This window comes from Procambarus clarkii, chromosome 94, assembly GCF_040958095.1.
Source record: "Procambarus clarkii isolate CNS0578487 chromosome 94, FALCON_Pclarkii_2.0, whole genome shotgun sequence".
NCBI lineage: Eukaryota > Metazoa > Arthropoda > Malacostraca > Decapoda > Cambaridae > Procambarus > Procambarus clarkii.
The window spans coordinates 5490256-5507004 of record NC_091243.1 but is presented as its reverse complement, the minus strand read 5'-3'; the positions used below and the strand labels follow the sequence as shown (position 1 = coordinate 5507004).

Sequence of the window (16749 nt, the reverse complement as noted above, 5' to 3'; positions counted from 1 at the left end):
TTCAGAAACCTGTGTAAGGAATCTTTCAGAACCTTGAATACCACATATGTAAGACCAATCCTGGAGTATGCGGCCCCAGCATGGAGCCCGTACCTTGTCAAGCACAATTAAGGCGATGCTGGAAAAAGTTCAGAGGTATGCCTCTAGGCTAATCCCAGAACTAAGAGGCATGAGTTACAAGGAAAGGCTGCGTGAACTGCACCTCGCGTCGCTGGAAGACAGAAGAGCCCGAGGAGACATGATCACATACAAAATTCTCAGGGGAATTGACAGGGTAGACAAGGATGGATTATTTAACACGGGTGGTACACGCACAAGGGGACACAGGTGGAAGCTGAGTACCCAAATGAGCCACAGAGACATTAGAAAGAACTTTTTCAGTGTCAGAGCAGTTAGTAAATGGAATGCACTAGAAAGTGATGTGGTGGAGGCTGACTCCATACACAGTTTCAAATGTAGATATGATAGAGCTCGAGAAGCTCAGGAATCTGTACACCGATTGACGGTTGAGAGGCGGGACCAAAGAGCCAAAGCTCAACCCCCGCAAGCACAAATAGGTGAGTACCTAACTTTGTTAATAGAAAAAAAATTTGATTTGTTTTTTTGCATTGAGGTGGGTATTTTCTTCCCTGATTCCATGTATAACTAACCATCCTGTGAGATGGGAATATTAGATAAACTTATAGCTAGTTTTTGATCTACACTGTGTTCTCTTTTATATAGAAGAGGGTAGCAGCACATTGCTGTGTATACCTAATCTTGTTAATACAAAAAATACAGTATTTATCCTGGAATATTTCCTAGATAAATACCCTAAAATATTTACCCTGGATAAATATTATGGAATATTTATCCTTTGCATTTATTGACAATAATAAATATTTAAATGAATTGTCCCTGTTAGGCAGATAAGAGGTGCGATATGATTGGCCAATAATGTTGGTGTGGCGGCTCTGTGATTGGGTGATTGTGTTATGATGTTGCTGTGATTGGTCAAGTGTGTTGTGGCGGCGACGGACGCGGGACAGGGCTGCTAGCATCTCTGCACGTACTATTCAAGAGTCAGCTGATTAGTTAAAGAAGCAGTCAAGTGGGAAGTGCTCTAGTATAAAGCATTGTCGGGATGTTACATAGGTGAGCTACCAGGATGTTATGGTGGTGATTGTGGTGACGAGAGATCCACAGTTTACTTAGATTGTACAGCTTCACTGTCTTAAGACATCTCTTCTTAATTAATAGTAGGTGCAGTTTGCAGGATTTAAGACATCACTTGGCTTCAGCTAAGTACAATTTACCCAAAATTAATTCCCAAGACACCTTAACTGTATCTTAATGTCTCTAGAAGGTGCGTGCTGACAGACACAAGATTGACTCGTCCAAGAAAGTACTGTATGGGTAACAATTTGCTTATGAATGTTTTTTTATTCAACATTAGTTTATGAATTTTATGAAGAATTGCTATGTGATTGTACATAGCAATCAGACAAGACAAGTAAAAAAATGCTAATATTCTTGTAACCCTTTGGAGGGGCAAGAAGGATGGCTGCAGCTTTACTCTCATCAATGAACACCAGCGTGTCTGATTTGGCTGGCATCTCCAGAAGTCTCGTTTCAAACCTGGAAAATAAAGTTGTCACATAGGCAAAAATGACAAAACCTTGAAGACAAGGTTGAACACCTGCAATTCCATGGTGGATAAAGTTGCTGGTTTCCAGGTACTGTAGTCAGAATTCTCCAGACACTAGTGTTGAAAAACATAGTGCCTGCACCAGTGCCTGAGAGGAAACCCCCAAAATGCCTAGAACACTTTAAATATACTACATAAATATATTGAAACATTAAAAATATCTGATTAGAAGCCTTTTAGAATGAATATTCTAATCATTTTTATGCTTCAGTGCTGGGTTTACAATGAAAATTAAAAGTAAGCTGTTTTTATATTGTCAAATTTAGGGGTTATATTTTATTTAATATGATCACTTTTGCTTTCAGACAGACATAGTTCTTTAACTGTAGATTGATACAGGAATAGATATCTATTACATAGTTCTTTAACTGTAGATTGATACAGGAATAGACATCTATTTATGCAAAAAAAAAAAAAAGGGGGTGCTCAGTTCAAAAACTGGTTTTATGTACAATCTCTGGCCACCAAAACCAAGTACAGTACTGTCTAAGCTCATTTATCTGGTTTATATGGGAAGGACCCCCTCATGGATAAGCCAGACAACCAGATAAGCAGAATTCTTACCGGGGAAGTCCAAAAATGGTCGTATTCACAATTTTTTGTACCACAACCTACATAAGTCAAATTTCCACACACACTATAAATCAAAAAAATTATATATCAGGAAAAAGAAAGAGAAAGGAAAGCTGGTTGAAGGAATCAGAGAGGTAGGCTAGTTAGAAGGTGGAAGAGGTAGGCTGGTTAGGAGGAGGAAGAGGTAGTCTGGTTAGAGGGCAGAAGAGGTAGACTGATTAGAAGGCGGAAGAGGTAGGCTGGTTAGGAGGAGGAAGAGGTGGGCTGGCTAGAGGGTGGAAGAGGTAGGCTAGCTAGAGGACAGAAGAGGTAGGCTGGCTATAGGGTGGGAAAGGTAGGACATGTTGGGAAATGGATGCAGCTGAGGACAAGCAAGACAATGTTTACCAGAAACTGGGAGTAGTGGCCTGGTAGGAAAATAGGGCATAAATTGCTCATGCTATTTTGCTGTTGTGGATATATAATGATAGATAGAATGTTTAGTGTACTCCTCTGATGTCATTAATGTGTGTGTTCATAAGAGGACCTTAACTCACATTGATATTCTAATTGTAGGTAAGATATGTGCCAGAAGAATGACACGTATTGCAGCTTTAAATGATTGGTCAGTTGGGAGCAGTGAAGAGGAGGACATTGGACCCACACGAGAGGCCCTTGAAGCTCAGGCAACCAAGTCCTACAATGAAGCTATCAGATACCTTGCTCATGGAAACCTTGAGGATGCTCAAGAGCAATTCTTTCAAGTTCTTCAAAACCCTTATATTGAGAAGGTTGGTGTAATTTGTAGATTTTTCAGCTCATTCAAAAACAAATTTATACAGGTGAGAATAAATACGGTACCTTATAGACAGTAGCAGGTGGTATAAAGGCAGTTTATTCAGTGTTTCATTTGATAGTGACTGTAATTGTAACAACACTGTAAAACACTGCAAACCAGACATGATAGAACTGATCTCATCGAAATGTTCTAAATATTAAACAGTTTAGAGGAGGTTGATCCAGACAACTTCTTCAAAAGGTCAAATGTAATGCAAACAAGGGGCAACAGTTTAAAGCTGAACAAGCCACAGTGTAGGACTGAAAACAAGAGATGCTTTTTCACCCACAGGGTTATAAACCCATGGAACCGTCTACCTGCTGAAGCCATAAATGCCAAAACTCTGCTGAATTTTAAAATCCAGCTTGAAAAAATTATCAGGACAAATGGGGGGACCTTTGACAAGCTGCCGGCTTCCAGTCCTCCTCGAGGCCACTAGTGTTAGTGACCCTCAGGTAAATTCAGGTAAATTGTCAGGTAGATCAGAGCCAAAGCAGATATATGCTCAGTCAGTGGAAACCCATCTATACTACATGGCTCAACTATAATTCTTTTTCAAGGTTTTTCAACCCTTTGATGGTGGCTTCCTTCCTTTGATGGTGGCTAAAAGTGTTTTGCAGTGAAACCTCTAGAATTAAGATTTTTCATTTCTCTGGTTATTATTACCTGATAAAAAAATATAAACACTGTCCTTACTTAAGTCATTAACAAAAAATTGTGGAGCTTTTAGCAAAAATTGCATACAATCATATTTATAGAAATACTGTAATTCAAGTCAGTTTGTGTTTAGTAACATTAACATTTTAATATATTAACATTTTCCTTAAATCCTATTGTAGAAAACCTTTAATTATTGGAAACATTTCTATTTAAATTATGGGATTCAGTATAACAAAATTAGAATTGAAGATGGATCCTGTAATACAGTGGTCTTTGGCCTCGACTCTCAATCGGGGATCCCAGGTTTGTTTCCCGGGTGGAACAGAAATGGTTAGGCATATTTCCTTTCACCTAATGCACTTGTTAACCTAGCAGTAAAAAAGATACGTACTCAGAACTTAGGCAATTGTTGTGGATTGCATACTGGGAAAGTTGGCCTAGGGGGACCTCGATAAGTCTAAAGTACAGTACAGGCTTCCTCTCCCCAACCATGGGAATTAAATTCTATATGCCTGAGGATATTTTAAATTTCCTTTTACTTACATTTTCCCATATTCTGTATAATTTTAACAATTATTTGAGAAGATTAACACTATCTGTAACTCTGGACCGGACTCGCATCCATTATTTTTCTCTTGAATCCTAACTTTGGACTGGACTTGTGTCCGCTACAAAAAATATCTGTATAAAATTCATTTTTTATCCAATCGACCTAGGGATAGTATCATGATGTGGGCTTCAGGGTACAGATCTGGTGTAATATCAACCCCCCAGATCTTTCTCTCTTCCTGACTCTTGAAAGATCTCCTCTTCCAGCTGGTACCTTGTGTTTGGTCTCTTGCTCCCTGTGCCTATCTTCATCACTTTGCACTTGCTCAAGTTAAACTCTAGTAGCTATTTGTTAGACCATTCCTTCAGTCTGTCCAGGTCATCCTGTAGCCACTTGCAGTCCTCCTCTGTCTTAATCCTTCTCATAATTTTAGCATCAGCAGCAAACATTGAGAGAAATGAGTCTATACCTTCTGGAGGGTCATTCATGTACAGTATATCTAACAAGATGGGTCTGAGTACAGAACCCTGTGGAATAGATGGATGGATGTATGTATGTATGTATTTTTATAGATCAGTGTCTTGTTTTTATTATCTATAAATGATCACTATAAATGATAACATTATTATAGATGGTTTATTATCTATAAAACTATATATATTACTTATAGTTGTTTTAAAGGTCAGTGAATTGTTTTGGGCTCAGGTTACTTCTTTGTAACAAAATTTTAAAATGTAATGTTTGAAATATCTTAGTTCAGAGTTCATATAAAGTGAAATATTTTTGGACTTTCTTTTGTCAGAATAATAGCTGATAACTTTTAATATGCAAAATGATTGATTTCACAGCCAAATAGTATTTACTGATGACAGCTAAATGAGTTGTGTGATATTTCAGGCATGCTGGCCAGAAGGTGTTAAACCCAGTGGCACTTTACCGCAGGACTTGGCACTGCGGTACTCGTGTCTCAAGAATCTTGGTAACCTTGCTAGTAAACAAGGAGATAATGCTCAGGCAGCCAAATACTACTTGGAGGTATGGTATGATAATACTAATGTAATGTATAATAACCATCTTCTTCAGGTTATCTTGAGATGATTTCGGGGCTTAGCGTCCACGCGGCCCGGTCCTCCTTTTTGTTACACACTCCCAGAAAGCAGCCCGTAGCAGCTGTCTAACTCCCAGGTACCTATTTACTGCTAGGTGAACAAGGGCATCAGGGTGAAAGAAACTCTGCCCATTTGATTCTGCCTCCACCAGGGATGGAACCTGGAACCTCAGGACTATGAATCCAAAGTGCTGTCGACTCAGCTGTCAGGCCCCCTACCATGAAGAATGCTTAGGTTTAATTTTTTTCTTTGCCACATTCTGGAAGAATGTAGACCCCAAAGGGGTATGAACATTTTGTAAGAGTTACTGTAGATTTTTTTTAGATTCTAGCAGTTGGTAAAATAAATTTTTACAGATGAGTCAAAATAACATGGCTGAAGATATGATGACCAAATCACACATCAGAAAGTGAAGAAAAGACTCACATTTCTGTCATTTCTTCACTTTCTGATGTGTGGTTTGGTCGTCAAATACAGTACTTACATTTGCCGAATAAATTTAATAATTTAGCACAGGGCATAAACAGTAGAATAATTTTCCACACCCTGTATGTTTTGGATTACCAAGCATAGACAGTCCAGTACTGTACTTTGTTTTGTGAATATAATTGAGAGATGTGACATAAAAGCATTAAAACATTTTATGAACAAGAATTTGGATGATGCTGTTTATCAGTGATTTATGCAACACACTTGGAGCTGGCTGTTGGGGATGAATAGTTACTCAGAAACCAAGAGATAACATTAACCAAGGACTGAGCACCTCAAAACCAGGTCAGAGTGAATGTTTAACAGATAGCATTACATAATACTATAACTGTATTATACTGCCTCTGTGTTTGCAAGAACAGTTAGTGCTACACAAGGCGAGTGTAATTTTTTACTATTTTGTGAATAATCTACTATAGATATTATTTATAGGCTTTCAAAACCATTATTTATATATTATGTGTAAATATGCATAAACATGTGTTGTATCACTTGTAAGGAAAATTTGAGAAAATTTGGTGATAAATTCCAAAAGGACAAAGAAGGACAAATTTACCTGAAATATTAAGTTTCATTCAAAACAGGATAGGGTACAGAATGATATAATCCAGATTTTGAAGTGCTTTTTCAGGGTTATTGATATATTAACCACTGTGCTGCATTGCCTTAAAATATGAGACACCGTTGGTGAGCCAAAAATAAATTCTTTGCAAAAAAGCTCATGGTGCGTGCGCCAGCCCTGGTTGCTCACTCACTACTGAGGCCCTCGCACCCGGTAATATTACCCACGATTTTTTTTTTCAAGGTGGCGTCTGTTTACAGGTGTCCCGAGACTCAAGATGTGAGCCCCGTGTACCTGTCGGAGTTTTAAATCCCTCCCTATACCTAAAAAAGCCACATGGCTCTCTGCGCACCCTCGATATAATGCCACAAGGCGCTCTGCACAGTGCGGGGGTTAGGGGTTAATCCCTGCTGTGTGTTATAACAAGCTGGACTTTCAGTGATGGCTTTAGATAAATATGCCATTGTCACCCTTGATCATCATTTGTCCCCAATAAGACTATCTACAAAGATACTTACTGTATTAGGATGTTTGGGTAGGTCATGAGAGCCAAGTGCAGTGACATTATCCTGGTGGTCCAAGGATTCTTGGCTTGAGGGGAAAATTCTAGGGACAATCTCAGCAAGTTGTTTTGCTTCATTTCACACCCTACGTTTGGATTTAATTATTTCACAAAACTGTATCATATGATACAGTACTGTACTATGGAAGGAAAATATGGATGGCTCCGTAATTACCCAAGATGTTATGGAGACATTTGAAGTTACAGTACTAAAATTTGTTACTTTACAGATATTTCAGTAAATACTTTTGCAGTATTATTTTTTATTTCAGGCTGTTCAGCTGGATAGTTCAGAAGTAACTCTTTGGCAGAGACTTGGAGCTACAGCAATCAAGTTAAAGGACTTTGAACTTGCATTAGTTGCATTTCAGGAAGTATGTTTTTTACCCAGGCTTAATTTTATATTTTAATCAGATAAAGAACACCCCTTTAGGTAGACTTGTATGAAATGTGTACTAGTATATTAGAAAAGCTAATGTGATAGTCATATACTTATTTAGTTGGTTAGATCTAGGGGAAAATCAGTACCTAGCTCTAGTGCCCACCTAGCTATTGTAACTGGTGCGTTTATACCTTCTAACTTTCCAGTATTGCTGCATGAGTACATTTATTTTGACTGATGGCCAATTTCATGAATGGTGCTATACTTTGTAGGCCACACATTTAATATAGATGTAAATGTAAAATATTTATATTTAACTTGCGTGCTTGGTATCAAAATGATGATTTTAGCTGTATATCTTTAGCACTTCCACACTTAATTTGTAAATTACTTGTAAACACAATGTTTTTAAATCCACATTGATAACAAAACTTTTAGATGTTCATTTTAAGTGGACTCTTCCACATTGTGGTTCAATTTTTCCACTTTTAGATTCATTAATTTCCACTTAAAAATTTTGGGTTGGGGGCAACAATACTAAAATACAAATTCTCCAAAACAAAACTGAACTTCTCTAGTGTTGGTGCTGGACCCTGTAGGGTACTGCTCTTTCCTGACCACCACCTGCATGTAGTGTTGCCTATATGAATATGGCAGATGGCTTGCAGAAAGTTATCTAAGAAATTCAGTATGTAGATTAGTAATGGTAATGTCTTCTCACAGTCATAATAACATAGGATAAATATCCACACACAACAGGATAAATATCCACACTTTTGTATTTTTGAAATTTGTGTAAGGAATTTATACCAAGTCTTTCGCATTCTCCTGAGTGCTTTATCAAAGTCTGAGTGTGTGATTAAGATGAGAATTACATCTCGACATCTAATGAGGCTGCTATCCTGGGTCCAGTCCTCTTATCCTTCTTGACCACCTGACCATGTTGCCTCTATTCCCGATTGGCAATGTACCTGCAGTAATGCCTTCTACAGAAATATGGTCGTGTGTCTTTTCTGTAATCCTGCTATTCTGGGAACTGGAGTTGTTATTAATAGAGGTGTTCATCTGAATGCTATTTGTTGTAACCCTTTCCATACCCCAAGGAGCATGGCCAATGGGACTGCTTTCATTCATCTATTTATTGAGATCTAATTTTAATTCACTCAGAATCATTTTCCTAGTATATTCCTCCGAAGTAAAGCTTTTGATACCAAGGAAAGTATTCAGAGTATTTATTAGAACCCCTTCCACTTTTTAAAGTAATAAAAATTACTTTATTAAAAGTGATAATATTAGAACTATCTACTGTAGTTCTAATATTATTACTTTTGTAGATTATTTCACATTTCTTAAAATAAATATTGTGATCCCTTTCCCAACTATGGTTAGCTACAGCACTGTTACCAGCCATAATTCTACATGCTTTCTTAAGTTCTTCAAATCTGATCTCCTGTTTATGCCCTGTTAAGCATTTTAGTTAGATTCCAGTTCATGTGCCCATGGAAAGGGTAGCATGATGTCACTAACACATCTTTGTTCGCTACAATGACAGTTGACACCTTTGAGCTCCCCCTGGGTCCCTTCACCCACTTGGGACAAGAATTCCCTTACCTTACACCATCCAAAATTGCTATCCTCTTGCTTGCTTCAACTGTGTAAATGATGTACTTGGTCCTTAATTAATCGTAAGACACACAATGGCCATTATGTAATAACTTTAATCCTGGCAACTACAGCTGTCAGTAGGCATCCATGAACACAGGGCATATCACCTGATTTATGAATTAGGTCCCATACACTTTAGCTTGTGCTCCCTAGAGTAGAGTTTCCTGCCTATGTGCATCTCGACTGTAGCACAAATTGACTGGAACAAGTATCCCCCTCTCCCTCACAAACCCTCAGGTCAGTGTGGAATACAATATTATGGTGTGGGTGTGGCTGTTCAGGTCATATAATCAAGAATGTGTTTCTCAGTGTTTGCTGACCTCTTTTTACCTAATCCATAAACCTAATCCCCCATTGATAATCATACAGTACTTTGGGTATTCACAAGGCCAGGTCAACAGGTGATGAGATGGTGTTTCTGTTATGGGTGGTCAACTCCCATATAATAATGATAATAATAATAAAAAAATAATGATTTTATAATAATGCTCCATATTCTAGGGCTGGCCTGGCATGTATTTTGAGGGATTCCTAGCTCAGGTTCTTGAAAGTCATTCTTATGGTTACTAGTTTTGCATATGCTGCTGATGTTATTTTGTTGATTGGTCCTTCTGGTGTTACATCCACTCCCAGGTCTTTTTCTTTTTTTTTCATTCTTGCAACTTAGTCTTTCATGAACAAATCCACAGGAGCCATGATGAGGGGTTCAAACCCATGTGCTGGGTATTCCCAGGCATGCTCTAGTCAACTGTGCCATAACATGGTCAAATAATTGCAACCTGGTACAATTATTACATAATTTTCCCCAACCCTGGTTGGGGGAAATTATGAAATCCTGGTTTGGCTTCAGTTGAAGCCTCGGGAACCCTAGTGGGTGCAGTAGTACTCCAGGTTGCAATTCTGACCATGTCATGGCATAGTCGACTAGAGCGTGCATCTGGGAACACCCAGTGCATAGGTTCGAATCCTTATCTCGGTTCCTGTGGATTTTCTTAATAAATGCATAATTTAGAAAACAAGAATCTGTCCTCAAGCCCAAATTTATGAAATAATTATCATATATTACAATGGTCTTCTTTAATGGGTTATGCTAAGCCAGTTACTGGCTTAATATAATCTTGAATTCAGTGGTTTTTCTGCTTGTTGGAACATAGGGAAGTAGGTGTAGGGATGCATAGTTCAGTATGATGTAAGTTCTTCATAAATTTATTAAAATAAAAATTCTTTCCACAGGGTCTGACTGTTAATCCAAAACACTGGCCATGCCTTGACCAGTTGCTGTCTGTTCTTTATATTCTTGAAATGTATGTGGACTGTCTTGGATTGGCAATATCTGCTCTTATTCGAGATCCTGGATACATTAAAGCTAATGCATTCAAGGATAGGATATTTGAACTTCAGCCGTCACTCATTCAAGACATCAAGCACTTTTATCGTGACAGGTAGGAGTTCTTGAGCTGTGTAATAATATATTATCTCTTATTAGATTAAGTTTTCCCTTAACTGGAGCAGTGATGATTACAAGAGCTGTGTAAATAATTTTATAAGCTACTACATTAGGCTGCTCCCTCAAGTAAGATCCTGCTGTGTCCTGGACCTGGATCATACACACTTAGGCAGGGCAACATACACCAGGAGAATTTCCAGCATCCCTGCAGGGTCATGTGTGTGCCAGGAAAATAATCAATCCAGCCAAGCCTTACTGTCAGAGGTCAGTCCACTAAAATTTGAAGACCTTCTGAGCTCTCTTTGCATAAATGGCAACTGCTAAAGGAAATTTTCTATTAATCAAAGTCTGGGCTGCTAGGCCACCCCTATGAATCAACACCAGGTAACAGCACTACCCCCACAGAGGTGCACTACCTCCACAGAGGTGCACTACCCCCATAGAGGTGCACTACCCTTTGCAGAGGTGCACTACCCTCTGCAGAGGTGCACTACCCTCTGCAGAGGTGCACTACCCTCTGCAGAGGTGTACTACCCTCCTCTGGTGTACGAGCCATACACAGTGGTGCATTGCCTTACAGTAATGCATGGACCCTCCATAGCAATGCAATATCCTCCACAGTAGTGCTCAAACTCTCCACAGTAGTACACAAGGCCTCTACAGATGTACAATGCCCTCCACAGTGATACATGAGCCCCCTGAAGGGGTGCACTATGCTCCACAGAGGTACACTACCCCTCCACAGTGGAGGGCTCCACTTGAGCTCTCCACAGTGGTGCACAAGCCCACTCTTGAAATGTGAATTGATGTTCGTGATGTTTTGCTCTTTTGTTTTGGTCATACTTGACAGGATATTTTAGGATACAATATTTGCAATGATTTTGTTGTACTTGACAGGCTTAAATTTTTTAATATTTTTTTGTCTGTCTTTATTACAGCTTTTGTCACTGCATTATTTGAAGCAATTTCAACTACAGTGTCTAATTATCAGTTGCATTTTTAATGTCATATATTACCAAAATGAATATGTAATAAGAAATTATTATCAGGAATAACTTGGTAAACACCAGACCAGTATTGTGTATAGACACTTGTCATAGACCATCTGTATCAACACACTTGCTATATCATTCATATTGTTTTACAGCTCGGTTCTCTTCAAAGAAGTAGACTATGATAAAGCCAAAGGGGACAAATTTATTGAAACGTGTGAATCTTTACGTCCTCCGAATAAAATTCCGCGACCATCGTCGCCCTTGCAACTCCAACGACTAAGAAAACCCATGTCAAAGCTTTCATGGGTTGACCTTGGACAGGCGCTCATGCTCACCTATGATTATCTTGTGGACGCTGATGGAATGGTGAGCAACATATGTGTCTTAGCAGAGGAATTATACTGTAAATAATTTAGGTCCCTCAATAACACATCACATCACATAATGATGTGAACATAATGTGTTCACATCACATTACTGTAGATTTAAAAGTGATTGAATACCTCCAATCAAGTAGTGCATTAGCAGCTTTAGAAATAATGATTTAGGGCAAGTTCAGTGATAACAGGCTAAGTTTATATGTCAAGGGATGTTAAAGAGAGGGTATGGATCCAATATTACAACAGGTGGTGGTGGTTATGCTGGTATCTATGTTCACATATGTAAGTTATTCTTATCAAAAATACTCTTTAAAATAAAATGCCAACAGTAATAATGGTGAAGTATTAGTAATGAGCACTGAATAACCATAGGTTCCAGTGCTTGGCCTTTGGAGTACTGTACACAAACACAAATATTAGCATTATATCTGCACAGGGACCAGATTATAGAGAAAGTCTTGTGACATTGGTGTGGACGATAATACTTGACTATCATTAGAGTATGAAGTATTATTATTTAAGAAATCAGATAGGCTGAGAGAAATATAGTATATAATATGCTGTAACCTGTAGTTAATATTATACTTTATTTAGTGGTCAGATGATAATATTGAAATACTGTATAAACAACAGTATATTAACTCTTAATCAGATTTTAATCATAATAACACAGTAGAGTATTCAAGTACTTTCCTAATATCATAGTAAATCTAAAATAATTTACTAATATCATAGTACTTTACTAATACCATAGCAGCTAGTCACAGAGTGGTGCTAAAGTTGGTACAGTGGGAATAAGATACAGTATTCCCTTAGAAGCCTGACACCCTTCACTTGGCTTTCTTAAACGGGACAACACGTGTTTGCTTATGTGTACGTTTGCACATAGTGCATTACATGTGTATGCTTGTACAGTATACCTATACAAATCAATAAAATGTATGAGTGTGCCATAGTTATCTAATTATTGCTATCTTTATTTCCAGGAATTTGCAGCAAGAATTGATGTATATGATGCTTTGAACCCAGAAGAAAAACTTAGTGAAAGTGATAATGAAGTGAAGAAAATAGATCTGGTAGGTGAGATTAGTATTGACACAGAAACATTGAAAGGAAAAATGAACGACGGAAGAAAGGAAGAAGAAAGGGAGATGAATATCAATGGAGAAAAGAAGGGCAATTTACAAAACACCAAAGAATATATTTCAGATGATAAATGCCAAGATGACAAGAAAAATGATAAATATGAAAGTAAAACTGAAGGATTTCAGGGAAGCCCAGTTCGCGTTTCCAGCCGGCGGTGCACAATTGAGCTCGGCGAAAGTCGAGACTCGTTTAGGGTTGGTGAAAAGAGAAGATCGATAGACAGTGACACGTTTTCTCGGCTAGATGATGACATGAAAGGAAGTGAAGATGATGATAATCAACTAATGGAAGGAGACAATTGTGCCATTAAAAATAACTCGGATGAAGAGAAAGTCTGCCATCATAATTTAGTCAACGATAAAGAACCACATACACAGATTTCTCCTAAATTAGCAGAAGTGCCAAATGAGAATGCTGCAAATGAGAGCTCTATGAAGGAAAAAGAAAATAATTGTGAAATTGGTGATAAAGATATGAGAGACAGTGTGAGCAATAATGAGAAGACTAATGAAATACAAGGTACAAGAGTGGAAGATTCAAACAATAAGGTTCTGAATACTTCTGTCGAGTCTGAAAATGATTTCCGTGGCTTCACTACTAACCCAGCTCATGAAGACAGAATTTTGAAGTTAGCAGAAAGTAAGTCTGCTCTGTATACTGCAGTAGAGAAGGATAAGAGTGCAGATAATCATGTACAATCTGATAATGTAATTTTGAATTCTGAAGGGCTAAACATGGTAGTTCCAGAGAAAGCAGTTGTGACAGACAATTGCGAGTTATCAAAAAGTATACATAAAGAAGGCGAACATAATGGTAGTGTAAAGGAAAGCCCTTCAAACAATTTAAAAGAGTTGTCTTCACCAAGGAAGGATATTGTTAATGATGAAATAATAATCAACTTGAAAGCGAGTGAAGGAATAGCTAAAGATAATGGAAGCAAAGAAGAAACCATTGTACCACAAGAACTGGAAAGTGGAATTGAGAGTACAATCCTTTGTAATAAAGCAAATGGTGGAGCAAGTGAGAAAGATAACAAAATGGTTCAAGCAGTAGAGGCCAATAAACAGCCAATGGAAGAGCATAGGGAAGAAAGAGCTCTTGCGTGTGAAGGTTTCGAGCAAGATGACGATGCAAATGAAATGGATGAAGACAAACAAGATGATAGAGAAGAGGAGGAGGAGGAGGAAGAGGAAGAGGAGGAATTGGAAGACCCTGAAGGAGATGAAGATGGTGATTTAAGAGAAAATGAAATGCTACAGGAAGAGGAGGAGGAGGAGGAAGAAGAAGAGGGGATGAATTCAGAAGTGACAGAAACAGAAGCTGCTGTAAATGCTCTCAAGGGCATTATGGCGCTTCAGCCTACTGAAATATTAGGGCTTCCAGAAAATGATTTTGATTATGACAATGACTATGATGAATATTTTGATGGCGGAGTATATGAGGAAGATGAAGATGATATGATTCACGAAGAAGGAATGGATCAGGAAGATGGGATGGATCAAGAAGATGGTATAGACCAAGAAGAATTGGATCATGGAGAAGGGATGGAACAAGAAGGTATAGATCATGGGGAAGAACAAGAAGGAACAGAACAAGAAGAGGGGATAGGGCAAGTAGGGACAGAACTGGAGGGTATAGAGCAAGGAAGGGGTACAGAACAAGATGGGACTGAACAAGGTGCTACAGAACAAGAGGAGGAGACGGAACAAGAAGGTTCAGATCAAGAAGAGGGCATAGAGCAAGAAGATGGTACAGAACAAGAGGAGGGTATAGAACAAGAAGGGGTAGAACAAGAGGATACAGATCAAGATGAGGACATAGAGCAAGAAGATGGGACCGAACAAGAGGGTATAGATAATGACGAAGGAATGGAAGAAGCTACAGATCAGGAAGAAGGGACAGAACAAGAAGGTACAGACCAGGATGAAGGGATAGAACAAGAAGAAGGTGTCAACAATGAGGACGAAATAGATCAAGAATATATTGATCAAGAAGATGTGATGGATCAAGAAGGGACAGAACAAGAAGATGAAATTGAACAAGGAGATAATCAAGAAGAGTCCTCGGAACAAGATGATGATGCAAATGCTTTAGAGGAAGATTTAGAGGACCAGGATGAAACTGAAAGGGAAGGGATAGAAGAAACTGAAGAAGAGAGAGATATTGAAGAGGATGATGAGGAAGAAGGCCAAGAGAATGAGAGCCAAGAAGAAGAAAATGCTGAGGAAATTCATAAACCAATAAAGAAAAAGAACCAGGAGGAAGTTGATTTACCAAAAGAAAAGAAAAATAATGAAGTTGATATGGCTGTGAAAATTGACTCTGGAAACGTGAACAGTTTAACCAGGAATAATGATGTAAGAGTAGGTAAAGAATCTGAGAAGAAGGGCAGTAGTTCAAATAATGGACAGTCAGACACAGTGGATGAAAATACAGGTGCTGAGGCTTCAGATAAAGCAGAAGAATCGCAGTCACAAACAAGTGCAGGGACTGGTAGAAAAACCAAGCGTTCCAAACGTGGTTTAGAGAGAGAGCTGGAACAGCTTGATTATTGGGGTAGGCGGCAAGAACGCGATGCTAAACGACGCAGACGAACAATCTCGTCAAAATTACTAGGAGCAGTTGAAGTGGCAGAGTACTCGACATGGGGAGATCTTTTTCGAAGTTTTATTCCTCCATCTCTTCTGTAAGTATTCTTTCTTTAAAGATAAATCATGTTCTTTGCATTTTGTGGATCTACCAGTTAATTTCTCAAAATTGGTCATTGTCACTCAAAGATCACTGTACAGTATATTAATGCTTCTGTTTTAAGACAAAACTTTTTATTTTTAGACTAGCTGTACCGGGCCTCGCGTTGCTGTGGCTCAGCAACGCGCATGCATTGCTGAGCCTCAGCCACCCTCCCCCGTCCCCCTTCCCCATCCTACCCCTGCCCCCCCCTCGTCCTCCCCCTGCCCCCCCTCGTCCTCCCCCCGCGCTCCCCCCCCCTCGTCCTCCCCCCGCGCTCCCCCCCCCTCGTCCTCCCCCCGCGCTCCCCCCCCCTCGTCCTCCCCCCGCGCTCCCCCCCCCTCGTCCTCCCCCCGCGCTCCCCCCCCCTCGTCCTCCCCCCGCGCTCCCCCCCCCTCGTCCTCCCAACCATTCCCCACTCCCCCGTTCCCTCGTCCTCCCAGCCATTCCCCACTTCCCTGTCCCCTCGTCCTCCCAACCATTCCCCACTCCTCTGTCCCCTTGTCCTCACCCACCATTCCCCACTTCCCTGTCCCCTCGTCCTCCCCACCATTCCCCACTCCCCCGTCCTCTCATCCTCCCCAACATCCCCCGTCCCCTTGTCCTCCCCACCATTCCCCACTCCCCTGTCCCCTCGTCCTCCCCTCCCTTACCCCATCCACTCATTCTCCTCACCCTTTCCTCGTGCCCTCGTCCTCCCCACCATTCCTCCGTCCCCTTGTCCTCCCCACCATTCCCCCATCCTTCTCACCATTCCCTCACATGAAAAACAAAGTTTTCAAAAACAACATGGTTTTACCTATCACAGGTTTGACATCTATATACTGTAGTAGGTATATAAAAGCACACACGTATTTGAATGCAAAGATGTGTCAAAATTTGCGTCCCCGGACACAGAAGCCGTGGCGCACAAATAACGGCGAAGAGCCGCAACCGGACACAAAACATGATGCACCCCCGGCCTAACTAACCAAGCATCCACAACCCAGGGACCCCTC

General features: G+C 39.7%; 1 protein-coding gene across 1 annotated transcript in view; it reads left to right on the top strand.

Moving 5' to 3' along the window:
• Nucleotides 1–987: 987 nt before the first annotated feature.
• LOC123747285 (uncharacterized) overlaps nucleotides 988–16749 on the top strand; it is a 48265-nt gene continuing 32503 nt past the window's right edge. The window contains exons 1-7 of the mRNA XM_045729365.2: nucleotides 988–1134; nucleotides 2816–3030; nucleotides 5185–5322; nucleotides 7282–7383; nucleotides 10290–10498; nucleotides 11651–11864; nucleotides 12865–15710. Coding sequence (XP_045585321.2) covers nucleotides 2836–3030; nucleotides 5185–5322; nucleotides 7282–7383; nucleotides 10290–10498; nucleotides 11651–11864; nucleotides 12865–15710 — 3704 coding nt within the window. The 5' untranslated portion in view covers nucleotides 988–1134; nucleotides 2816–2835. The remainder of the gene's footprint in view (nucleotides 1135–2815; nucleotides 3031–5184; nucleotides 5323–7281; nucleotides 7384–10289; nucleotides 10499–11650; nucleotides 11865–12864; nucleotides 15711–16749) is intronic.